A 26,918-nucleotide genomic window follows, 5' to 3' on the forward strand; every position below is an offset into this window, starting at 1 on the left:
ACCGAATTGAAAACTTAGAGATCATCAATGAAACCTCCAAATTTTCTTTCCTAAATTATGCCGTAGACTTTAATCATTGTTAAGTGAGTACCATCTGGAAGTTTGAAGGTTTAAAATACACTATATACTTAAATTGTAGGATCCACTTAAGGCTGTCGATGCACATTGTTGAAGTGTCATACTTTTGTGTTACATCAGCGAGCATATTATTTTATGTATTAATTTGGGTAATAGTGCAGTTTACGGTACCCACCCAAATTTGGGCCAAAATTTTCGAGTGAGGTATCAAAAGACGCGTGTTCACGTCTAGATCAAGAATCCGAAAGCGGAAGTTTACTTTTTTTACCCGTTCAAAAGATATTAACGAAAAACCGAAAAAAGACCCACGGGTCCCTCCGAAACAGGGGGTGGGATCTATAGTATTTTTGCGCAGAACACCTTTCTGCGTTGGCGGCCTTCGGACGCGCTTATAAAAAATAACCCTGGGCTACGCCATGCCAAGTCCGGGTGTGTGGTATAACCGTGGCTACCGCCACGGTGATGGACAATTTATTTTGTGGGTATAAACACAACAACAACCACATTAAAATCGCCAACTTCAACTGCAAACATCTCCGGACAGAGATAAAATTTTTCTTTTCCGCCTTCGGATTATTGTTCTCGAGATTAATACGCGTCTTTTGATACCTCACTCGAAAATCTTGGCCCAAATTTCGGTGGGTACCGTAAACTGCACTACTACCTTAATTTGGCGTAAACAATTATTTTTACTATGCTCCTATGGTGAAACTGATGAACCAAAGAAACACTAAGGAACAACTTCCACCCAACTCCCCAATACTTCCAACGCCATCCGAAAGCGTTTCTTACATACCTTTAATATTTGTTTATTTCAATAGCTGCTTGGTGTTTAAAGCACAACTCACTTTTATTTTGTTTATTTAGTATAAAAAAGTTAAAGCACTTTCACTTGGACTGTATGCAATTTTCCTATCGCAATCAAAAATCGAACGCGAAAAGCTATTTTTGACAGTTTTCATTTGCTGCTGTTCATGTTACAGTGGCTGTAAAAGTGTTGCGGATACACTTTATATGATGTCCACACAGGACCTCTCATCGTAATTAATGTCCCCAAACCACAGTGCAAATTCCATTCTGTTGGAGCCACAAAAAGGTTATCCGATAGATAGTTGTTGTTGGTAAAAGTCTAGTTGAGGGGTCGACTGCTAATACGCGTCAAAAAATATCGAGAGAGGTGTAAAAAGACGCGTATTAATCTCGAGAACAATAATACGAAGGCGGAAAAGAAAAATTGTATCTCTGTCCGGAGATAATTGCAGTTGAAGTTGGGGATTTTCATGTTGTTGTTGTTGTGTTGGGTACCTACAAAAAAATTGTGAATATAAGTGTTTTGTGCGGATATAGTTTTGGTCTCAAAATCGGTGTTGGACCCACCCAGGGTAATATAAACGCGGCCAAAGGCCGCCAACGCAGAAAGGTGTTCTGCCCAAAAATACTATGGATTCCACCCCCGGTTTCGGAGGTACCCGCGGGTCTTTTTTCGGTTTTTCGTTAATATCTTTTGAACGAGTTAAAATTTTTATTTCCGCCTTCGGATTATTAATACTGATGTCAAGACGCGTCGTTTGACACCTCTCTCGATATTTTTTTACGCATATTAGCAGTCGACCCTCAACTAGACTATTAACGTTGTTGTTGTTGTAGTGATAGGGAAGTGTAGCGGATCCACGGTTCAAAACCACATTTTTGGTTGAACGTTTGTATGTATGTATGTATGTATTTATTTGCAAATTTGTTCCTAGCACAACAATTTTGACAAATTATTTAACAGTGCTAGTCATGAATAGCATGAGCTATAAAAATTGAACATTTATAATAATAATAAATTAGATTAATCAAATTAAATTAAATATAACGGACAATAGTGAAATATTTATGTATGTAAATGTAAATCTTAAAACTAAAGAAAAGTAGTTAATAAATATTAAAAGACAGCAGTAGTGATGATAACCTTTGGCTGGTTATAGATTGAATAGTATTTAACAAATAAAGAAAGAAGACACAGAGAAAGGAAAAGGGCTTAGAAATGAACATTTTAACAACAATTTGAGATCCAGTTTAAGAGTCGTTAAAAAATGATGTTAGCTCTTTTCTGAAGTGCAGAGCATTACTTAAGTTGTAGGTAGCGAGTTCCAAAGACGTATTGCAGTAACAAAGAATTGGCGCTCAGAGGTTAGCGAGCGGTATCTGATGTGCTTAAGAAGGAGCACCGATCTTGATGATTTCAGAAAAATAAGCTTACGATATAGATATAGAGGAAGGACAGTGTTTTGACTTTTAAAAGATTTTCGAAAGAAGTGTTTAGCAACCTTTCAGCATGTTGAGATACGTGGTCAAATCTTTTCAACCCATAAACATATCTAGCAATGTTGTTGTAAACAACATTTAGTTTGTTCTTGCACAGATAGTTACAGTTTGAGTAAATCACACAACCATGGAGTAGCGTAGGTATTAAGTACGCTTTAGCCAGAAGTAGTCTTATATGCAAAGGCGTGAAATACTGTGTTAACCTTAGTGTACGAAGCATTCCATACACTTTCCCAACCGTTCTAAAAATATGGTCTTTCCATATCAATGTTTTGTTAAGAATTACACCTAAGTTTTTCGCCGTATCTACGTATTCTATAACGGAATTGTCGAACACTACATTCTCTAAATCATTAGTGGGAAAAGACCTTCTATGAATAACAATACATTTTGACTTATTCGGGTTTATACATAAGCTATTCATAGTAGCCCATGAAAATATTTGATTCAAATCGTGGTTTAAGTTACTTATGCACAAGCTAGTTTGATCACGAGGACAACACGTAAACAACTGCACATCATCAGCGTAGATATGAACATTACAATACTTAAGGACATCGGGTAAGTCTTTGATGTACAGAACAAATAACAGAGGACCCAGGATAGAGCCTTGAGGGACGCCTCTTAAGACATGAAGGAAGTCAGACTTTTCACCATCTATCCATACTGCTTGAGTCCTATCGCCAAGATGATCTTTGAATGTCATAAAAAAAACACGGTTTGCTCATTTATATCGCAGTGAAAAATTCTGATTCAATTCAACACTGGTCCACGCACACATATGTCATTGATTTTGTTAAAATTTATTTTACTTTCTTGACATTCTCTATCAGCTGTGCACCGCATTTCCAATTGCCAATCTGTTATAATATAAATTGATTGTTTATTTTTAAGAGAAAAAATATGTTGAAAACAGTTTTACGGGTAGCACCAGCACGAGGAGGCTTGCTGCAACATTTGCAGCCTCTAAAAATTGTTAATGAAAGGTTGGCAACAGTGAATTTTCTCTTTCTATCAACTTCAGCCACACATAACTGCATAAAGGCATCTCCACACCAAACCCCCGAGGATGTGGTCAAGGCAATTAAGAATCCTTTTGCGGTGTCCAAATCAACACCAAAAGCCGAAGCGCCGCCAATGAGTGAGCAAGAGCGTGCCAAACTGTTGAAAGTATTGCAACTAGAAGTTGATATTGCGTATCAGGAAGGTAGGCGCGTGCCGGAATTAGCCAATATTACAGAAGAGAAATGGGAGCATATACTTGCATTGCCATCAAAGTCGGCACGATTCAAATTTTATACCTACCTGTGGCAAGTCGAAAGGAAAAGGGAAGCACATGCACGTAAAAAGGAGGAACGTGCATTGAAAACGCTTGAACACAAGGAGGAACAGCGTATACAACGTGAAGAAAATACGCATATAATTTATGGTTTAGGACATACGTCGCTCTTTTTGCGTGTCTACGATACAACCATAAATCATTTTCAGAACAATAGGTGAGTAACTATCCTTTTTGAATCTTTTTTGTATAAATATAAAGCATACTATAATAATAAATTTCATTTTATTGTTATTTGCAACTGTTGCTAAGTGATCACCTATTCGTTGCTAAAGTTTTTTGATACGTGAATTATCTCGCGCTACATCGCTCTTAGACACTATTGGGAAAACATTTCTATTGTTGTCGTATCGAGTAAAACAAGTCAAACATTATTTTAGGCACAGTTGGAGCGCTGTCCTTAGTCCAATATGAATAACGAGGTCTTGCTCCGATGCCACAATAGAGGTGGATGGTGCTCAAACAGCGGACGAGGCGATACATGTGCATACAGATGGTTGCAAAGTAGTGGAAGAGTAGGATCTGCGGTTTACTGTGCTGATCCGGCAATAAACAGATCCTACAAGCTGCCAGATCACTGCAGCGTTTTTCAAGCGGAAGTATTAGCCGTAACCAAGCACTAGAAACACTGGAAGATAATAGCTTAAACTGCAGCCGTGTTAACTTTTATATTGACAGCCAAGCAGTAATTAAGGCAATAATCTCGCATAGCGCAGCATCTAAAAGTGTGTTAGAGTGTAAGCACGTCCTGGAAAGAATCAGGACAGGAAAAAGCATACATTTATATTGGGTCCCAGGGCATATGGGAATGGATGGACATGAAAAAGCGGATGAACTAACTAAAATGGCACATCTCTTGAAGCTGGTAGACCTCTCAATTAGATTGGGCGCGATTAAGAGAAGGCAAGAGGTGCACATGATCGACGAAGCGGGAAAGTTGTGGGTCCAAGTGCGGGGCTGTAAAATGTCGAGTATTATGTGTGGGTCTTACAACGTTAGACTAACAACGTTGCTTCTATCTTTTAAAAGAGAGTACTGTTGAGTCATGACGGGTATTCTGATTGAACACTGCCTTCTGGCGTCACATGACTTTAAATTAGGCTTGGTCAGTGATAGCAGAGGTAGGAAGTGCGGGTTGGAGGAGGAAACGATCGAGCACGGTTTGTGCCCGTGCCCTGCGCTTACCAGGCTAAGACTCCACCTATTAGGAGTGAAGTAGACGGAGTTATTATATAACATAAGTCCTGGTTTTTGATAGGGTTTTACAGTTTGTTCGTCAATCAAACTTCTGGTAACACTACGAACTGGTGCTGGGCCGACCATCTCCCGAACGATTTGATGTGACCATGTTGAATCTTTTAAGACTTCAAAACCCGTGCGGAACTTCTGTTCGCTTTGAAAGGGTTGCGCTACATAAACCCCTGAGTCCCTGAGGCTACTACTCGTTGGCTGTTATGCTAAATTCATTAGATTGATATACGATAAAATATGATATTTTGTTACTAAAAACATGTTTTCTTCGCTTTTACAGATTAACTCGCGCCATGCAGTTTTCGCCTAAAATTGTGCTGGATTGTTCATATGATGACCACATGACGCGCCGAGAGGCATTAAACGCAGCCAAACAGCTTTTGTTATGCTTTGCGGATAATCGCGCACATGATGATCCTTTTGATTTGCATTTTTGCAATGTAAATTTAGAAAGTGTTACCACTAAAGCTTTACAACGTTATATACCAACAATGCTGAATCCAGAATTTCCGATGAATGTGCATGAGAAATGTTTTACTGAGTTGTTTGATAAGAAAAATCTCGTCTATTTGACTCCCCACTGTCGTACAGACTTGGATTTTTACGAGCCCGATGATGTCTATATAATTGGCGCTATGGTGGACAAGGTAAGTCATGCAAACATCGCTTTATATTAAACCAATATTTAATTAATAGAGCTTTTAATACATACATCCTAACGCTTCTCAGGTCAACAATGAACCACTGTCACTAGCCAAAGCAAAACGTTTGGGTTTGCGTATGGCGCGCTTGCCACTCGATCGTTATTTGCAATGGGGTGGTGGTTCAGGAAAATCGCTAACTCTAAATCAAATGGTTAATATTCTATTGGATCTTAAAACTACTAAAGACTGGACACAAGCATTGCGTCATGTGCCAAGGCGCAAGGTTGTCGATATGTCAGCAGAGGCGGCAAATCAAAAACGAGCCCTAGAAAAACGCTCTAATAGGCTTAATGTAACTTTAGATCGTATACTGGATGATAAGGATTATAGTGAACGTCGCGTATATGGAAAGCCAAAAATACGAGCGAACATGAAAGATGCACAATTCAATTTACAAACGTGGGGAAGTAAAAAGAAAAATAAAGATACGAATTAGTTGCTTTGAAAAAAATTTAAATATATATTTAACTAAAATGTGGTTATAAGGACGCATCCATATAATTAGGTAAATTTTTCAAAGGATTCGAAAATTAGTTGTAGAACGCTAATACAATACTCAAAAAATATTGACTTCAGTTATTTAATTGTTCTCCAAAGACACCTCCAAGTCAGCAATTTTCTTGTACCTCAAAATACTAGTTTTCAAATTCAAAGCATTATAATTAAGTACAGGCGTTAAGTTAACTTGTTTTGCATAGGCTTTCAATTTATTCTCGAACTTTTGCATCTCTTCTTTACGCTCTATAGTCCACAATTTCGTTTCCAATATGAGCAGCGCATTTTCCCGTAATACTTGTGCAAACGTATCTTTTAAAAAAGGAAAATAATTATGTCCAACAAAAATTACATCGAAAAAGTTTTGCCAATTTTCATTAACATCTGCATTTTGTAACGTAAAAATATCATCCGCTGAAAGAAAATAAACTTGACATTGATTTACGTTAATCCAAGGCTTATCATAATCACGCATAGCTACTTCATCACACTCATCATATTTGAGAAGCTCGCCCATAAGCAATTTAACGGAACCATATTTACGCGACACAGTGCGATCATGCACATATGCAGTGCGCGTTTGTAACTCATGAAAGGATTCCAAAAGATTACGTTCAGTTATATCTGTAGCGCGATAATCATTATCGCCATGCACTGAATTCATCATTAGCTTTTCCGACGTCTTGAGGCCAAATGTGCAGAATGGTCCGGTTTGTATGTCACCTGCATAACCCCGATGTAAATACTTGTCGCCGTTACGCACCAGTCCAGCAGCGAGTGTTTTATTTGGTTTACATTGCTCATATTCCGGGTAGGTGAAGGCGATGCCTGTTTCACGCCAGTAACGATATTCCTGCAGAGTTTAAAATTATTAAAAAGGAAATTGAAAACGCCATTTTAGATTTGCAATTGTTATCATATATGTTGCTGTTGTTGGTGCTGTAACCGCAACAACACTCCCCGATGGTTGTGAATGTTGCCAGACCTTTGTCGGATCTGAATCCCGTAAGCTCTAGTACAATCACCTTCTACTATTCCGACTGCTTCAGGTACGGTTTTGTTTGACCCCGAACATTGGGGAAGCATTGCCCACATACTTTTGGTATATTTTCACAGTTAAAACAACAAATAAAGGTGTGATACATTTCCCAAAAAAAACGTTCGTCCTATTACAGCTTCACGTCGGGCACCTGGACCTAAACTTTGATTAAAAAATACTGCGGGAGGCATTCTACTGGAAACCTTCCGGCTCGTTTTTATGCGTAAATATCGCCCTTAGCCTGTGCCTCACTATATTAAGTGACTGCCAGGCCGCACTATCCAGTTTGTGCATGCACCGAAGAGTGCAGGATTCATATACGAAAAAGGGCTGCCTATATCGGTAACAGTATCCTGGGCCTTCGGGAAGTATTTGTGCCATTGCTACAACAACAAAATAACTGCACCGAAGAGTGCAGGATTGATATACGAAAAAGGGCTGCCTATATCGGTAACAGTACCCTGAGCCTTCGGGGAGTATTTGTGTTATTGCTAGAACAAAATAACTGGGCTTACGAATGTATTGGCCTAGAAGTTTCTACCTCAACGGCAGCTCTCTAAAAAACCTTCAGGAGTTGGTTTTGTTGTTAGGCAAACAAAGAAAGTAGCAAAACGAGCGGTAGGATGCCTGTCGCAAAAGGAGACTAAAATATACAGACCTAAGATCTTCAACGTGGTGATATCAAAACGTTTCCGAAATGATCGGGCTAGTACCTTAATGGTGCTAACTTCCGGAACGTACTGATGATTCTCCCAAAAACCTTCGGGCAGTATCATTATTGGTACAGGAAATAGCAAATTGATATTCTAGTCAGAGAGGAAACCGATGCAAAGCTCATAGAACCTTAGCACTTACTAGCAATGAGGTGTGCCACACAATAAAGGATATTCCCAAATCTGCGACCACAACGGAGAGGTCAAGCGATTGGTAGATCGGCATAAATGCTGAGATATAGCGACCATAATTTCCTAACCGAAGCAGTGGTTGCAGTTACCTAGAAGGTTGCCCCCAGCGGGTTAGAGGTTCATAATATACCAGCGGCAGGTATGCTTGTCGTAAGAGGTGACTAAAATACCAAATTAAATTAAGGGATGGTGTAGCGCAACAGCGCTTTGCCAGCGCAAAATATAGCTTCTCCCAACCCAATTGTCGACCTAACCTAGCCGTGGAGAATACTGTTACTTTAACAGCCGATGCTCTGACGACCCCAAGTTCCTATGGATCTAGGGGGTGGGAGGGAGGAATGGCCTTGAGGTTTCATTTGGACATACTATATCGTTCCCGAGATGGTGAAGCTGGTGTCTTAAAGGTGCTTGTTACCGGAACATACCGGATCTGCATCCGGCAAATGGCCGTCAACATCGATAGCACTCCCCAAGGCCTTTGGGGAGTGTCCTTATCGCTACAACAACAACAACAACCTAGAAGGTTCCAAGTTGTCATATCAAATCGTTCCCGGGATATACTCACTAGAGAACCTTAAATTGCTTCCTTAGCCTACAAGAGTCAACATCGATAACAACAACAATATAAAACTCGGGCGACTGCTTTATATTTGGCGGATATCTAACATTGTCAACCACTCAACGCTTATGCCCCAGCGGGTCAGGGGGCTTAGAATAAACCCTCGGCTGGTATTCCTGTCATAAGAGGCGACTAAGCTACCGAAATGATGTAGCGCAACCCTTTCAAGGGGTTGCCAACGCAATTTATAACTTCTCCAACCCAATTGTCAACCTCACCTACACTTGCGCATCCTATATATTTAGCTGCTGGGACTTTGGCGATCCCAAGTTCTATGGAACTTGGATGACCTACAAGCTTCAATGTGGTCAATTTAAATCTTTTCTGAGCTTATGCAAGTCATAGAGAGATCTTCGATTCTTCTGAGACTAAAGCAATGGAACAAAAACTAACCGAATGATCATTAAGCCTTTGTGAAATTTAGAATCGAAATCAAAACCTCTACTGGTAGCTGATGACAAGTATGGAAAAAATAAACGAATCAAACCCGGTGGCTACGTAGGATAGGCCACGTTGTCCAAATAGGTGAAGAAGTTACAACCTGTGTGGTATTCTTAACGGAGGCAACCACAGAACCAGATGAGGGAAGTCCGCGACCCCAGCGGGTTAGGGGGTCAGAATATTTCCGCGATAGGTATGCCTGTCGTAAGAGGCGACTAAAATACCAGATTCAAGGGGCTGGGTAGCGAAACCCTTCAGGTTGCCAGCGCAAAATATAGCTTCTCCAAACCCAATTGTCAACCTCACCTATCCGCGGCGAATCTTGTTTCACTAACAGACGAGGCTCTGGCGACCCCAAGCTCCTCATGGAACTTGGGGGTGGGGAGGGAGGGGATGGCCTGAAGGTTTAATGTGGCCACATAAATCGTTCCCGAGATGGTCGGGCTAGCGCCTTAATGGTGCTGTGGTAATGGAGATTACCGGATCTGTATCCGGCAAAAGACCAAATCCATCGATAACACTCCCCAATGTCTTCGGGGAGCAGCCTTATCGCTACAACAACAATAACAACAGGACCTTTGGATTTTCCAACTGGCGCCAAAAAACGAAGAACTAACTAACATTGGTGGACGGCCGACAACTAAATAAGAACTAGCTCTAGTAGCCCTTACCGATTTGCGAAAGTAAAGATACGATTCCAGAGGATATCTTTATCGAAAGCAGCGATATCTCGAGGGGAAGACAACTGAATCTCTCTCGCTTCGCTGCCTTGACCCTATTATGAGAATGGAAAAAAACGCTCCGGCTAAGAAAATATTCCTGACCTACTAATGAAAATTATGACTATAAACTTGAGTAAAATCCAATCTCTTGCTTAAACTAGTTACTGTGGAACTAGAGAATACAATACACATATGAGCTCCTATTTTTGATAAAACAAAATTCTGCCGTCCCTCGCACTCACCTGCGAGCAAATTTGCGCTGCTTCTCTATCTTTCAATGTCATATTCAAATCCCAATCGAAGGCACCGTCACGATAATCATAACGTGAACCCAACAGCTTGCGCACACGTCCAGTCCAATACTCTTGCACGTCGAAGACATAACCGTCACGTGGCAATAGGAAATTAAATGCATTTTCCAAACCATCGCGCTCTCGATATCTCAGTCGTTCAATATTCAAGCATGGCGCTAACTTTTGCAGCTCTTCATCGTCGGTAACTAATTTCAGCATAGTTTTAGCTTTGCCTATTAAATACTGATGTGTCGATGGTCGCAACAACGCATTTCCATAGACGTCCATGAAAAGATGCACTTTTCTTACTAAATGAAATCCATCTGGATTTTCTAGTGCAATACCCAGTAGCATCATGTTGCGTGCAACAATTTCGATGCAACCATCAAGTATAAAGAAATTAACTCTGCCTCCGTGGTGTTTGTACATTTTGGCCATGGTTTTGATAATGTGACGTGGATCACCGGCACCAAACAGCAGTATATTGAGTGTTTTAGCTACCGTGGGTGCATCGCCCCTCGCGCCGTTTTCTGCTTCCGCTTCTATGGAGTCGTCTTCAGCATCTTTGAATTCTACACTGGCTTCTGTATCCTCATTCTCTTTGAGTGTCACATTCGCATCTGGTTCCTTTTCTTTTTTAGATTTCGCGCTCACATCTGCTGGCTTACATTCGTCTTTGAACTCCTCATTCACGTCTGCATCCTTATACTGCTCCTTGCATTTCCCATCTTCCCCTTTTGCCGGGTTTTGCGAAGATTCTGTCCTTTTCTCCACGATCTTATGGGCATTGAAGTATTCTTGATACAGATCAAGTGCTTCACTGAGACCCCAAAACATTTTTTTTATACAATTTTCGCTCACAATTGTACTTCTATGTAGATAAATAAATAATCTTGTCTGATTGATTTAATAAAATTACTTTGTTTTATTCATTTACACTTTCCTTTCGTTGCTATGGATTGCTGAAAGTTTTGTTAGCGTGGGTATTACTTAGTAAAGGGAGAGAAAGTCCGCTTTGAATTTGTTTGAAGTCAATGTCCATAGTGCCTCATGTTGTCGCATTAGCGGCAAGCACACTCTGCTCAGGTTTTGGGGAGTGTACCATTAGCCCACTTGTATGCCCTAACGATTTTCTTTGACCACGTCCCATATTCCAGCTCGCAAAACCTCCCACCTTCCCCTTCCGTAAGAAGGCTGAGCTCGCTGCTTAATATGAGAACTATCCTAACCATTAATTAGGGCTGAGAGGGGTAGCGAATCTTTGGGGTTGAGTGACAAAGCAAGCCATCGATCCATTCTTAGAGAATAAACGGACGCCAAGTCACTCTCCAGTTGCTCTTCCTAATTTAGCAGAGGCCTCCCAATAATTCAGCTGCCTAGGTCGGGTTGCGATAGGAGTACTTTCTGGGCCGTGGAGCCTTCTTGCATTCTCACATCATTATTTACTCGATATATATATTTTGTCATTATCTGCCCAAGGTTCGTTAACCTCTTTATAACATTTCATCCCCTGTCGAATGCTCCAATCATTACCTCATCTTCTCTTGAGAGCGTTCATAATTCCGAGCCATATATCTGGGCGGGTACTACGAGAGACTGTGAAATATACGAAGTTCTTCATAGTTTCGATTTTGTATATGTCAACCATTAAGAGGTTACCGACATGCGCCAAGTATTTATTTGATTACAGCAAGCACATCGCCTTGTCCTGGTTCACCACACGGTCGTGTTTCTTCGCCTCTTTAGCCATACCAAAGACGGTGGAACTTACACCACGTTTAATCCTCTTTTCCAAATCGTTTAGTCACATATATCAAGGTCATGCGCACTTGTATCAGCTCGCTAAAGCCTCACGGATGGTACTGAATGAGTAAGCAATAGTCCTCACGGCTTGGTTTAGGTTGAAGATTGCACTTAAATGTTTACGGTCTATACCGAGTACATCATTTATCAGTTGTTTGTTTTGTGAGAGCTTCTCGATGAAAAAATTTGTTACGATGTCGTGCGCATGTTCTGGGCCGCACATTTACCTGTGGCTGCCATATAATGATTGCCCGACTTGATGTTAAAGTCTGAAACTACACCATCAGTGACGTCGAGGCTTTCTTCATTCTCATTTCCTGGGCTCCAGCGCTAACTCGCTATCTAGAATGACTTCTACACCTTTTGTTGTTGTTGTAGCGATAAGGATACTCCTATGAACTTGGAGTCGCCAGATCCTTGGCAGCTAAAAAAAACAGGATTTTCCACGGGCGGGCGAGGTCCACAATTGGTTTGGAAAGCTATAAATTGCGCTGGCAACCCATTGAAATGGTTGCGCTACACAACCCTTTCGGTCAATTTGGTATTTTAGTCGCCTCTTACAATAGACATACCTTCCGCGGAAATATTCTAAGCCGCCTAACCCTGTGGGGGTACTTCTTTTGTACTAGTTTTCTCCTGCATGGTTACCCCATCTAGCTTAGACCTAACCCAATTATGGACCTTATACAACCTATTAAAGCAGACCAGATCCGTATTATTTGCTTTTCGTGGTCTCAAATAGTCTCAATTGTGAAGCAGTCTCCCTGTTACCTAACATGCAGCTAAGATCGTCCTCTACGAGACATTGTGGAAATCCCCTTCAGTGTTCAGGAAGTCATCTAAGGTGTACTTTTAAAATGTGTCTATGACCTCTTATGAAAAGCAATGTCTACCGATTTGCTTTTGTGATATGCTTAACTTTACATACACATATATTAGTCTCTTAAGAGCTCTAAGCATGTTAGGTTAGGTTGAATTGGCCGGTATAGAAAGACCTCACATAAACCGAATGTGTCCACAGTATTACCAGAAAACTCCGTCCTCTTGGCGAATACTAGAAGTCTTCAGGGGCCTAGTTCAATTTCTTCTTCGAGTACTGGCAACTCTACCGGTCCTAGTAACTGCAGCCTTGACCTTGCGATCGCAGGACACGAACACAGACCGCGCTGAACCGAGTCTTTTGATTTTTCCCAAGCGAATTGGAAAGTTTACCGTCGATCCTGCACCCTCCTTTTCCAACTCTTGGGCCTTTTCGCTGTCTTCTATCCTTTTATTACAAGGAACCCAGTACAAAGGGATCCGGGCTGAGCTAGGTCTCTCCAATGCTTGTTTACATTACAGGACACTTCTTGGTGAAGTAATGTGAGAAATTATTGCTTTAATGGCCGCTTTACTAACAATTCCGCCTGAAAGACAGTTCAGTGATCCTGTAGGATCTACTTATTTCTGGATCGTACAGTAAACAGCAGACCCGGCCCCTTTCTTTAATTCAATCAGGAATTAAATTAAATTAATACGTCTATATATATAGCTTATACGTTACTGACAGATCATAGCTGCTCTTGATAAGAAGACGATATGAACCGGCCTCTAAGACTGCAGAACATAACTCAGTAACCTTAATAACCTTCAAAGACTACTTTGAGTCACCTTTATGTTATTTTACCTAAAATTTGTTCCATTTCTGCTTCGCTCGAGCATTATCTGTATGTAAAGTAATTTTTCCACGACAATTTCCTTACTTACTTACTTACTTAATTGGCGCTTAACCGTCTAAACGGTTATGGCCGTCCAACAAGGCGCGCCAGTCGCTCCTTCGCTCCACCAACCGGCGCCAATTGGTCACACCAAGGGAGTTTAAATCGTTTTCCGCCTGGTCCTTCCAACGGAGTGGGGGCCGCCCTCTACCTATGCTTCCATAGGCGGGTTCCGATAGAAACACTTTCTTGGCCGGAGCATCATCATTCATTCGCATAACATGGCCTAGCCAGCGCAGCCGCTGCGTTTTAATTCGCTGGACTATGTTGATGTATGCGTATAGCTCGTACAGCTCATCATTAAATCTTTTTCGGTACTCGCCATCGCCAACGCGTAGAGGTCCATAAATCTTTCGAAGAACTTTTCTCTCGAACACTCCCAAAGCCGCTTCATCTGCTCTTGTCATGTTCCATGCTTCCGCCCCATATAGCAGGACGGGTACGATAAGTGACTTGTAGAGTATGATTTCCTTACTATGCTAATTTATCGTTTGTAGATGTTACCGTAGTTTACCGAATTACCGTCGCTCTCCTGCCCAGTTCCATGCACAGACGTTTTTGTTGTATAACTGCAAAAAGACTCGCTAAAGGTTTAGGTTGTATAATGGATATCCTTTGCTGCTATGAATCCGGTATGTCCTAGCCTGACCGCCATGGCAAAGATTTCTGTTCACTCCTCGAAACTTCAGACGGAGGTGCGCTAAGGCGTTGCCCACAGGACGTCATGGGGTAGTAACAGCATGGAGCCACGAACGTTTTGAAGAAATTGCCGCGTCGTCTAAGCTAGCCCAGAACAATCCATGCGGTGCAACTATCCTTTGCACAGAAAAACAGTATGAGGAGCAGTTATGCTGCAAGCAGCTGCTCAGAGGATGACAACCGGGTAGTTCTAACCCTAAGTCATGACATATGAAATTCGCTTAAGTTAGCCGTTTCTGTTCACCATGAATTGAATCCAAACGACCATTCACAGTGATGCGTTGAGTTTAAGCTTTTACGGCGGGCATTCCTTACCGCAGGAATGTTCTAAACTTACTACGAAGAAGGTTCTATGGTCGAGTGGTTGGGTGCTACATAATTCGGTTAAGCTCTCGAACAACCGGCAAAATATCTGCCCTTATGCGGATATGGCAGGGTGTTAAAGTAGAAATTCTATTCAAGCACGTAAGCAATTAATTGCCTCCAATTTCGAATGAGTCCATGGAGCACAACTTCAAAGCGTTTGCAATATATGCTTAATCTTGAAAACAAGCGGAAAGCAAGCGTTACGTACACACACATGGTACACCATGTCGTTGCAGTATAAAAGTGGAACGTTGCTTTGATTTATTCGCAGAACGATTGAGGCAAATTGACGGATTCTTCCAATACTCATCACTACATACTTCAACTTCTCGCTTCATATGCTCTTTAATTTATTTGTACGAGCTACTCCAAGTTATCGATTTCGCTCCACGCGGATCACAGAGACGGCTGAAGAGCGATTCCTGACAACAACAAAAAACGGAAAACGGAAAGGCAAAGCATTTTTATTTTGGTTAAATGGTGTTAAGCATATTTTAGTTGTGGTTGTTGTTGTTGCTGTTGTTGTTATTTAAGTTGCATGCTAGTTGCTGAATTGTTGTAACGATTGCCACAATTATGTGAATGGAAATGTGCGGTTGCGGCTGTTGCAACTTATTAAAAATTATTGCATTCGCCGAAAAGTACATAAAAATATTGAACATAAAAGAAATCGGCATCCTTTGCACTTTGTGCCTTCGCCACGCCACAGTGACGTATTACAACAAAACAGCAGGAACAGCAGCAGGAGTGGAAGCATTGGAAACAAATAACAAGTAGACATCGGCAAAATTCCGTCAGCCAGCCAGGCAGCCAAGCAGCTCAAGAAGCAATAGGAACAGCAGCATCACCACCACCTTCGTCAGCCCCATCATACAAGTTGCAGTGTAAAGTAGAAATAAAAAATGGAAATAAATTCAACAACAAATATCATTTAATGTTGTTGTGGCTGTGAAATAACGAATTAAATCCGATTGAATGCACTTTGTAATAAATCTGCCACTCAATGTCGTTGGAGTCGCATAAGTCAGTCGATTTGGATTGTGGTGACCATGAACTGCTTACAGGATCAAATTTAGAATTTTAAGGGAATGAGGCCGGTAGTTGGTGGGGCTTCAGGAATTGTTGTAGTAAGTGATTCATATTGGAATGCTTTTAATATTATTGGTATAAATTCAGTATAAGGGGAAGACTGAGCGTACAACCTCTACATCAACATGATCTCTATATCGCTATAACTGACGACGATTGGGAAGACCAAGGAAGATCAAGTCTTCCTCAACATGCTCCTCCCAACTAAGTTAATGTCTTCGCTTCCTCTGTTGCAAGTACGCAGCGTCTTCATCCATTCGCATAACACGATCTACTCAGCGAGGGCTTCGGGCTCTTACTCGTTGCACTCTATACGTAAAGCTCATACAGCTCATCATTAAACAACCTTCTACCGAATTCTCGAACACTCAGCCAAAATAAGTGATTTTTCAATGGATTTCGCGCTGCAAAAAACCGGTTTGAACTGAATAGAGAGATTTTTGCTAAGCAGGACCATAAGAAAGTTTACTGGAACAGTCCAATTTGTGCCGTGCTAGTTTTTATTTTCTCCTACAAATAAGGGGGAGGGGGGGGGTGCCTAAATTTTTAAATGCCGACTCCGAACGGCATCTGCAAGCAGATGAGTTTTCTTTGGAAAGGCCCGCGCTTAAAAAATAATTGTTCTAATTGTCTCGGTCTTTGAAAAAAGGACTTTCCGCGTGGTAGGCGAACACAATACACCAGGTCATGGCGACTGCCGTTGACACGACCTTATATGCTGTTTTTAAGAAAGCTGATTTTTGTCGATTGGACAAGGCAAATTTCAAATCGAACTTTGTAAACTTATAGCTGGGATATTTGTATTTTCACTTCGTCATGGTTGGGGTGCGAAACGCACACTCTTTCGACTGAGACTAGGGTATCGGGTTTGTCATCTCCCTCGATTTAACAAATTAATCACACTGTGTACGCCAGTTACCAGTTCGGCATCATCTTCAGGAAACTACCGCAACTTTAAAGCTTCCGTCATCCGTTGGATTTATGGCAAAACATTTGGGTATTAATTAGTATTAGCCTGCATCTGCAGCTCTTCGCACTCACTCCGTTCGGCCTCATGTTCTTTACTTCTGCAGCATCCGTTTTGTCCGAAGTGACTCGACATTCCTCATCGTACAAATCATTTTTCCAGGTTAGCTGGAACCCTATGATATCCGCCCATTGCTCGGTTCCATCGTTAAATTGAAGCTTGCCTTTACTGAGCAGATGTGCGAGCTGGATTGAAGGGCCAACACTTAGCTATGCTCTGAACAGTTTTTCGACGGTAAGTTTTTTTTGTGTTACTGTAGGAGCTTTAGGCGCAATGATTAGGTGTTTCCGAACTGGCACAGTAAACACAAATGGGTTAATACAGAATTTGCTCACTTGATTCTAGGCCTCTATAAATAAGCATAAATCTTAGATGAATGGTTGAAGCACAATAACAACAAAATTTCAAAAGTGTTACTATGTAAGCCTTAACTAACTGGTGGATATGTTCATTAGGGTGGCTTTAGTTGTATGGAGAAATATATGTAAATGTTTAGATTTTCGATCTCAGCACCTAGAAATGTGCCAAAAGTACAAAAACGAATATATTTTCACAAAGTATTATGCCAATCTAAAAAGATTTAGAGGTTGCGCAAGAAGTTTAAGGAATAATTTTAATCATTTCAAGTGTTCATATTTTGGGAATAGTTTTTTTCAGCACTTGGGGGTGAAATTCATTTGGTTTTTACATAGAACAACATCACAAAGTGCAGTTTTGACACACAAACTTTGTTTGTGTTAGTAAAACTGATTATCGTCATGCATTGCATATCAGTGGCGGAACCAGGCTGCTTTTTGAGGGGAGAGGGGGGGGGGGTGGCGGGATTTCAGTCTGTAATTGTTTCTCCCAATAGCTGATGTGTTTTGCACAAAGTTCACATCAGATATTTTATACGTGAAAATGCAAGACAAAACAACAAGAGAAACGTATAGCAGACCGTTATTTTTTAGGTGTAAATTTATTAGTATTTTTTTACATTGTTTAATAATTTCATACACATATTTGGTTTCATTTAGTTATTCAAATTAACAATAGTACATCCAATTTTTTTACATCATTTTTATTTTCTGCATAGTTCATATTCACACAGTAAATTTAATTCTATGCTTCCCTTTTTTTACATATCTTTCAATTATATGATCAATATCAATCTCAATATCGAAATGGGTATTTAAAAGTGCAAGACCAGTGAGTCTGTTCTCGGACATTGTGGACCGTAACCACGTTTTCAACCGGCGAAATGTCGAAAAACTCCTTTCAGCACAAGCATTTCTACCTGGAAGCGTGGCCAGAATTTTGATAAGAGCTTTTATTGATGGAAACGCATATTCATTGCAATCATTTAAAACTTTTTCAGCTGATAGTGGAATTGGTTTTTTGTGTTCCTTATCAGACCAGCTTGCGTGGTAGAAGTGACAGAACTTCAAATAAAAGAAAAATAGTGGTAGATTTACCACTTTAGTGGTAGAAGTCCGAACACTGACGATTGACTTTCTTGCGATTCTACTGTAATTGAATATGTGCACTGCAGTTTCGACAGAGATGACAAATGGTCAGTAGAAAGTGGTGAAAAATGTGTAGAGTGAGAGTGAAGATTCTGAATAACCTTTATTCAATAAAGTAAGGTTTGATTCAGTATGTTATCAACAGCGCAAATATTTCAGAGCATTGGACTGATTTGCATGAGCATTCTTACTGTTGAGCGCTAATATTATTTGAATATTGATACCCAATTAAAGCATGGCATACAAAAACAACATTATGAAAAGTAACGATCAAATATCCATCATTATATTTATTCAAATACTGCATATAAATAGTGGGTTTCTGGGACTTCGTGAAAAAAATTTTGTTCCGAATAAATTTTGGAAAAAATATCTACACTCAGAGAAAAAATCGTTCTAAAACGAACGAAACAAGTTCAAAATTAAGAACATTCGTTGACAAAAGTCTGTTAAGTACGATTTTTCTTAACTCGTGACCGATGGGCTTGTTTTAAGAACAGTTTTTCCAAGCAAACCGTTCGTATTTTATGACCACTTTGGTATTGATGTGTGAACCTTCTGTGCTCATTTCAAGCACTACTTGGGCTTGATTTAAGATTTTGCGTTCGCATGCTTCGAGAACAATTTTTTGTCGATTTAACATTTTTCGGTGTCAGTTCAAGAACGGGTTTTGCTTGACCTTTGGGGGGAGTGGGGAAGGTAATTTTTTCAAGTAGGTACCCATCATTTATTTTTTTATTAATAAATAATTTATTTGTCATTAATAAAAAAGGTTAATAACAAAACAAATTATTATTAAAATTCCAAAAAGGTTTGAAAAAACGCTTAATATGAATTTTTTCATATATTTCTCCTTTCGGAAATTTTTCTTATTTGATGATGCAATCTGAATATATATTTCAAACATTTCATCACAAGTTTGAGAATTAGCTGTGCATATGTGAATGAAACTGAACGAAAATCAAGAGTTAAAGAAATAGAATATAAAAAAATTGTTTTAAAAAAACTCAGAGTATAACGGCGATCGAACTCGCGTCACACGATCGCAACGGCAACATCATAGCCACTGGGCCATTACAACTGTTTGGTAGCTTGTGCCAAATGTTGTATTTAACATTTATACTGTTTTCACACAGAAACTTAATGATCTCATTTCACCTGCTAATGAAATCGTAAATTTTTTGCTTTCACACGGAAGTAACTGCTCGATTAGTATGAAGGATGAGACAGACAATCATGGCGGAACGATACAAGGTGGGAGCATGGTGACATACCTACAAACAAAAAAATTCCATGTACTTGTAAATTCGATGGACAAATGTCATAATCGTACTGCGCCGGCAGTTGATGTATCAAATCAAATAAAAAAGGTTATAATCAGCTGTTCGATGCGGCCACCTTGTATCGTTCCGCCATGCAGACAATGACATTTGCTTTGAAAACTAAGAAGCGGAAACGGAAGCGGAACGCTGCCAACAGAGTTGCATTGTGCTTTTGACTTCATTAGGCATTCGATTAGCTTCTAATGAAATAATAATAGATTCGAATTTTGTAGGGAAGATTGAGCTCAATAAGCGTCTTAATGTAGAAAATTGCCTTTATTATTCAATAAGCCGTCTGTGTGAAATTAGTATTAAGCGCACACTAATTATAGCGTTTCTTTTTTCTTGAACTTAATTTAAGAACATTGTTCTCATTAATAGAACATTTGTTCGTATTTTAAGACCAGCCGTTCTCTTTTCAAGAAAATGGTTGTCAGTTCGAGAACAGGGTTGTTGTTTTGAGAACAGGTCGTTCGTTTTTCAAGAACAAAAAAGTAAGAACATTGAATTGAGTCCGGTGGCGCTGGATTTTAGAACGGCGTTTTTCTCTGAGTGTAGTGGGGGTGGGCGATCGCCCCTTCGCCCCCCTCAAATGCGCTACTGTTGCATAGAAGAAAACTACCAGCACCCGTCACAAAAAAATTCTCAACATTGAACGGAAGTCGAAATCGAAGCCAAACTGAATGGGCTACAAAACCGCGTACTAAAAAAAATTTCGCGGCAATTCCCCTTTTTATATAAATTTATTATTATTTGACCAATTTTTATAGTATTAGATATGTTTGAAAAAAAATCTTTCTACACATACACATTTTAGGCCTATTTCAATCGATCGAGAGTCGGAGCACTTCGGAAAATAGGGGCTACCCTAATGTCCATATCAGACACAATTACATACATCCGTACACAAAAGTATATGTATGTATGATTTGCCTTTCATTTTATTGCCTTGAAGTAAGTATCCTTATGCTTTTCAACTCTCTGTCAAGCAGTGATTATCATGTAAATTATGTATTGGAAAATTTTCTATGTCCAACTTGACTCTGTACCATGTCTGACTTTGTACCGCAACTAAGTTGACTTGTTGACTTCGCTGGCAGAGCAGATTGGCTTATGGCTTGACTGACGAATCAGCGCATTGTTAATGTTTGGACCGATGTGCAATAAAGTAGAGATGATGCTTGCAATTGGTTGGTTGGCTGGTGGAGAATAAAATTGGTTGCTTTTGTTGTAGTCATTATGTCGATATATTTGATTGTTGCATTGGTTGGGCTGGTGTATTGCACCATCCGTTGTGGCACGTTGTACGTGTTGTAGCATAATAACTAAGTGAACTTTATTACTCGGTTAAAATCCTATCTGAAAACTATTTCTTTTTTGTGGTTTCTATGCATGCATGGATGTGTAGGTACAAATGCAAAAAGTTATGAAGATCGTACATATATATGTAAATAATTATTGGTATGTACGTATTTAATTACATGAACTTTTTGTTGAGATTATTTCCACGAATACATTTATTTATTTATCTATATACATTTGTATGTACAAAGTACGCACAACAAATATGAAACCCCTTTTTAAAAATATATAATTATTACATTAGAGCACCCGCAATGACAAAAGTTTAATTTTCCTCGCTCCAGACGCATTTTCGAATGTGTAAATAACAGGAGTTGTAATATGTGACCCGGTCTATGAAAAGGTGGCTTATGACTCAAAGTAGAAATTGCGAGCACCAGCTGTTAAAGATAAACAATACATTTCTTCAGTTCCTTATTAGTTGGTTTTGTTTTGCATTATGAACAGTCATGCCCAAAAAGCAAAGCACAAACCAGTTTCTGACCGATATGTTGGCTCCATTGCCATCGAAAAAAATGCTATCAAAAAAATCTGAGGATGCTTCACCAGCCATCTAAGTGGCATCAAAGGAACCAAAGGCTACATCGTCTTTCATTTGTGCTCTTCTTTCTCTACATTTTTAGTACACTTCTAAACAAGTTAGGACTTTCTAGGTTTCACCACGTGAAAGAGCGTCTCAAAAACTATCGAAACCAGAAAAAAAAGTGGAAAAATTTTTTTTGAGTCATAAGCCACCTTTTCATAGACCGGGTCACATATAATAAAATAATAAAAAAAAAAATTTAAGTTAAACGGTTTTATTGAAAACGATACTTACATGAAGTAATAATAATAATAAAAGCTAGAAAGTATTAGGTAGGTCCTAGGTACTAGTCATCACACTCCTTATCAATCTAGGGCGTTGATCAGACAATTAAATCAAAGCGTTGGGCGCGTGAAATTTCTAAAAATGTGAGGCGTAGCATAACCTGATTAAGGTTCAGTTGGTTTTACTTATGACTATCAATAGAAATATGCAATTTTTTTTTTTATTATTTTATTTTCAAGTTTTTAGGCTTTATTTAATTGCCTATTATTTCTCATTCTATTTAGTTCATTTAGTGACTCATTATTACAAGTACTCCTTCCTGACAACTTGTTATAATCTAAGTCCTCAATACATAATACTTCCAAAGACTTTACTGGACTCTGTGCCACGTATGCTTGTCCCTCCTCGAACTCTAAAATATTTTGATGTCACTTCTACTGGACTGTATGTAATATTTGTTCCAAATATGAGCCAAATCGGACCACAAATACGATTTTTTGAAATAATTCGAACCATGCGCCACCTATCGGAGTTTTTTTCTTATTATTGCATTGTCATCGGGTTCTGAACTATATTCCAAGTTTCAAGCTTGACGCGCCGGCCAAGTCAAGCTAAATAAAACCGTTTAAAAAAATACATATATGTTTTTTGACCTAAAGCTTGATATGCTACAAAAAGTGCCGTAGAGATTAAGAATCATAGTGGCATATTCATAGTCCTGAGTTAGAGTATGCTTCACTTGGTGCGGCACTAAAAAGATAGAGTACATTTCATTTCTAAGTATATCATAGTCAGTTTAGTGGCATGCTGTAACGAGAGCTTACTTTAGGCAAAATTCTATTACATAAAAAAAATCTATTACGCAATGTTGTCAAATCACTCGTCTGGACTTAAATTACCGAATACACACGTAAATTGAAATTTCATTTCCTTTGACAGATTTTAGTAATAGCTTTAGTGACAGCTTTTCGCCTCTCTAACTATAGCGATGGCTCTAACCGATGAATCCGGCTTTTTTGCGACTATGATAAAGTGTACTTTTTATTGTAATATGCTCTAACTTTTTTAGCGCATACTTTAACTTGACTGTGAATATGCCCCATAAGTTCTCCAAAATTAACGTCAAGAAATTTAGCCCCAGTAGTAAATCTTTGGTATAAAACAAGTTTAACACACTTGAATGTTTTATTTACAGCCGCTAAAGAATCTAAAAGGGTATTCAAGGGGTTGATAAGCGCAATTCCTACACGATCGAAAATGTTAGTTTACTGTTTAAACCTAGAAAAGTTTACTGCTGATTTTAAGCTTTTTCATACTACATACTTCTAAAGCCACTAAATAGTTTTAAGCAATTTCTAAGATATCTTGGTTATGATGTTAGTCCAGAGACTTGAAAAATATAATTTTCGATGAAAAGTTTTAAATTAAAACCAAAAGGTTCTACCCGTACCATGTTTTTAAATTTTTTTTTGGTCTATATTATAAACTATTAGAGGATAAACCTAATTTTGTTGTGGTTTGAAATTAAAACCTAAAAAATTACATTCTAAACTAGCAGGGGACTCATTTTTAATATTTTTAGGTTTAAATTTTAGACTAATGAGTGGAGCTAATGAAATGGAGCCCAACGAAGACGGTTTTATTGTTGAAACTAAATTCTCTAAAAATTACCAGGTAATTTCATTTGCGCAAATCAAATTAAATAAAAAACAATATATTGAACAATTGGTAGGTAAAATAATTTTGTATTTTTAAATAAACTTCCAATAACAACTGCATTTCATTTTAGTGGCAGATGCTTTAGAAATTCAAAGTGAAGGAATAGCTTTTCGCATTGCGCATGGCAGCAAGATTCCAAAAGAAAGGTTAGGTTAGGTTAGCTTGAACTGGCCGGTGCATGAGGACCTCACATAGACTGATTGAGTCCGTCGTGCTACCAGAAGTTTGTTTTAACGACCAAACTGAAAAACCCTATCAAAAACCAGTACCTATGTTATAAAATAACTCCGTCCTCTTGGCAAATACTAGAAGCTTCCTAGGACTTAAGCCACTTGCTGCTTCTAGATCTGACAGCTGTATCACTCCTAATAGTTGTAGTCTTAGCCTGGCAAGTGCAGGGCACGCGCACAGAACGTGCTCGATCGTTTCCTACTCCAACCCGCACTTCCTACATCTGCTATCACTGACCAAGCCTAATTTAAAGGCATGTGACGCCAGAAGGCAGTGTCCAGTCAGAATACCCGTCATGAGTCTACAGTCCTCTCTTTTTAATGATAGAAGCAACTGTGTTAGTCTAAGTTTGTAAGACCTACACATAATCTTCGACACTTTACAGCCCCGCGCTTGAACCCACGCCTTTCCCGCTTGGTCGATCATGTGCACCTCTCGCCGTCGCTTAATCTCGCCTAATCTAATTTAGGCGTCTACGGAGCAAGCTTCAAGGGATGCGCCTTTTCTAGCTAGTTCGTCCGCTTTTTCATTCCCATCTATTCCCATATGCCCTGGGACCCAATATAGATGTATGCTTCTGCCTGTCCCGATTCTCTGCAGAGACTGCTTACACTCTAACACGCATTTAGATGCTGTGCTATGCGAGATTATTGCCTTAATTGCTGCTTGACTTTCAATATAAAAGTTAACACGGTTGCAGCTTAAGCTATTCTCTTCCAGGGTTTCTACTGCTTTGGTTACGGCTAATATTTCCGCTTGGAAAACGCTACAGTAATCCGGCAGCCTGTAGGATCTGTTTATTTTTGGATCAGCACAGTATACCGCAGACCCTACTCCTTCCACTACTTTGGAACCATCTGTGTACACATGTATCGCCTCGTCCGCCATTTGCGCACCCTTGCGCCAACCGTCCGCCTCCATTGTGGCCTTAAGATCTCCCTCGAAGCGCAGATATTGAATCAGGTAGTCTGTTCGTCTTGTGATTGATGACGCTATACTACTATGGCCATATGGTCGGCACTCAAGCTGCCCCGAAGCACCGAGCCTGGTTGCGGTCGTTAATGCTTTGTTCTTTGCTACCAAGTCTATAGGTGGAATGTGCAGAATGGCATACAGTGCAGCCGTCGGGGTTGTTTTCAGGGCTCCCGTAATGCTAAGCATCGATAGTCTGCATACCCCCTTTTATTTTTTTGAGGTATGTTGTTTTTTGTGTGGCTTTTCACCAAACAAGAACTCCATAGTATAGAATAGGGCTTATAATCGCTGTAAAAACCCAATGAGAAAGAGCGGGCGATAGGCCCCACCTACACCCCAGCATTCTTTTACATTCATAGAGTGCCGTTGAGGCCTTCTTGACCCTCTCCTCCACGTTGACCTTCCATGACAGCTTACTGTCTAGGAGGATTCCTAGATATTTTGTGCAAGGTTTCTCCTGTAAGGTCACCCCTCCTAACTTAGGCCTGGTCCAATTTGGGACCTTGTACCTTTTTGTAAACAAAACCATATCCGTCTTCTCCGCATTGACTTTCAACCCGACATTAGATGCCCAGGTATAAATATCCCGAAACGCCCGATCCATCAAAGAACTAATCGTTGGAAGGCACTTTCCACTTACGACAATTGCAACGTCATCTGCGTAAGCAGTAAGTTTTACGGGTCCCTCATCGAATTGCCTGAGCAGTTGGTTGATGACCAGTGTCCACAGCAGAGGTGATAGCACCCCTCCCTGTGGCGTGCCCCTGTCCACTGATTTAGTGGCCTCGTACAATCCCCATTGTGATGTAATCTTTCTGCAATTTAACATACAGCCGATTCATCTGATTAAGACAGGATGTGCTTTAATGTAATTAAGACCATCCATAATCGCCCATTTTGCAAGAAGACTCCTAGAGCATACTCCTTATATTCCAGGGATTTCTCTATGTATCTATGTATCTACCGACTTGCGTTTGGTGTACGCATGCTGTGTTGTGGAGTGCAACTTTTCATCCACGTTGGACTTTATGTACACATCTATCAGCCTCTCAAAGGTTTTGAGCAGAAATGATGTTAAGCTAATGGGTCTATACTATTTGGGATACACGTGACCGATCTTCCCCGCCTTTGGTAGAAAAACTACACGAGCAGTTCTCTAAGAGTGCGGTACATGATTCAGTCTTATGCACCCATCGAATATTATTTTAAGCCATTCCACGACCGCCCAACTTGAGACTTGTAGCATGACCGGGAATATACCATCTGGGTCCGGCGATTTAATCTTGGTATCGGTCACCAAGCCCGGCACTACTAGCTCCGTGATCGAAGTGCGAGTGATGTCTGCTGGCTCTTCTAAACCGTCTCCCGATGGGAAATGTGTATCGAGAAGCATCTCAAGGGACCATTCCCCGTTCTCTTTCTTTATTAGTCCCTATGTTCCCTTTGCTAGGACTTTTTTCAACCGTGCTGTTTCGCTGGAGCACTCTCTGTCCGTACAGAAATTTTTCCATGATTTTCTCTTCGCCCTGGTAATTTCACGCTTGTAGATCCTCAGTAGATCCCTGTACTCGTCCCGACACGCTTCGCTTTCCGCGGTCTTTGCGAGCTTAAACATTTCTTTTACCTGTCTTCTTAGCAGACTCAGCTCATTGCTCCACCATGGCGGCTTAGCTTTTCCTCTGAATCTTCTTAGAGGGCAAGCTTTGTTATACGCAGTCATAAGCGTCCTTGTTAGGAATTCATTAGACTCCTCCAGTTCCTCTACATTAGCAACCTCTTTGGGTTGTCCCAGTTTAGTTTCCACATGTTTCTGGAATTTAGTCCAGTTCGTTGACCTAGGGTTTCTAAAGATTCCTCCCTTCTCTATCCTCTTTAGGGGGATGCTGAAGCTGATATACGCATGGTTGGAGAAGGATGGTCTATCAAGAACCATCCAATCATACCTTGATATATCACGCTCCGAGCTCAATGTAATATTCAGAACATTGCTGGATGTTAGACCAATGTATGTAGGGACATTTCCCCTGTTGGCTATCTGCAAATTGGTTTGCAGGATGTA

General features: G+C 40.0%; 3 protein-coding genes across 3 annotated transcripts in view; 1 reads left to right on the plus strand and 2 right to left on the minus strand.

Annotated features, from left to right (window-relative positions):
• The window catches only part of Hmgs (hydroxymethylglutaryl-CoA synthase), a 43,920-nt gene extending 42,889 nt beyond the window's left edge, over positions 1-1,031 (minus strand). The window contains exon 1 of the mRNA XM_067776294.1: positions 875-1,031. The gene's annotated coding sequence lies outside the window, so the exon portion shown is untranslated. The remainder of the gene's footprint in view (positions 1-874) is intronic.
• Positions 1,032-3,206: 2,175 nt separating this feature from the next.
• On the plus strand, positions 3,207-6,627 carry rswl (roswell). The gene is made up of 3 exons (XM_067778217.1): positions 3,207-3,884; positions 5,259-5,625; positions 5,708-6,627. Exons 1-3 carry the CDS (start codon positions 3,292-3,294, stop codon positions 6,116-6,118), a joined length of 1,371 nt encoding a protein of 456 aa, XP_067634318.1. The 5' UTR covers positions 3,207-3,291; the 3' UTR covers positions 6,119-6,627.
• Positions 6,146-11,033, minus strand: Dnaaf3 (Dynein axonemal assembly factor 3). The gene is made up of 3 exons (XM_067778218.1): positions 10,974-11,033; positions 10,146-10,700; positions 6,146-7,030 (listed from the first exon to the last, which is right to left on the minus strand). Exons 1-3 carry the CDS (start codon positions 11,031-11,033, stop codon positions 6,263-6,265), a joined length of 1,383 nt encoding a protein of 460 aa, XP_067634319.1. The 3' UTR covers positions 6,146-6,262.
• Positions 11,034-26,918: the final 15,885 nt, after the last annotated feature.

Source organism: Eurosta solidaginis, chromosome 3 (genome assembly GCF_040869045.1).
Source record: "Eurosta solidaginis isolate ZX-2024a chromosome 3, ASM4086904v1, whole genome shotgun sequence".
Taxonomy (NCBI): domain Eukaryota; kingdom Metazoa; phylum Arthropoda; class Insecta; order Diptera; family Tephritidae; genus Eurosta; species Eurosta solidaginis.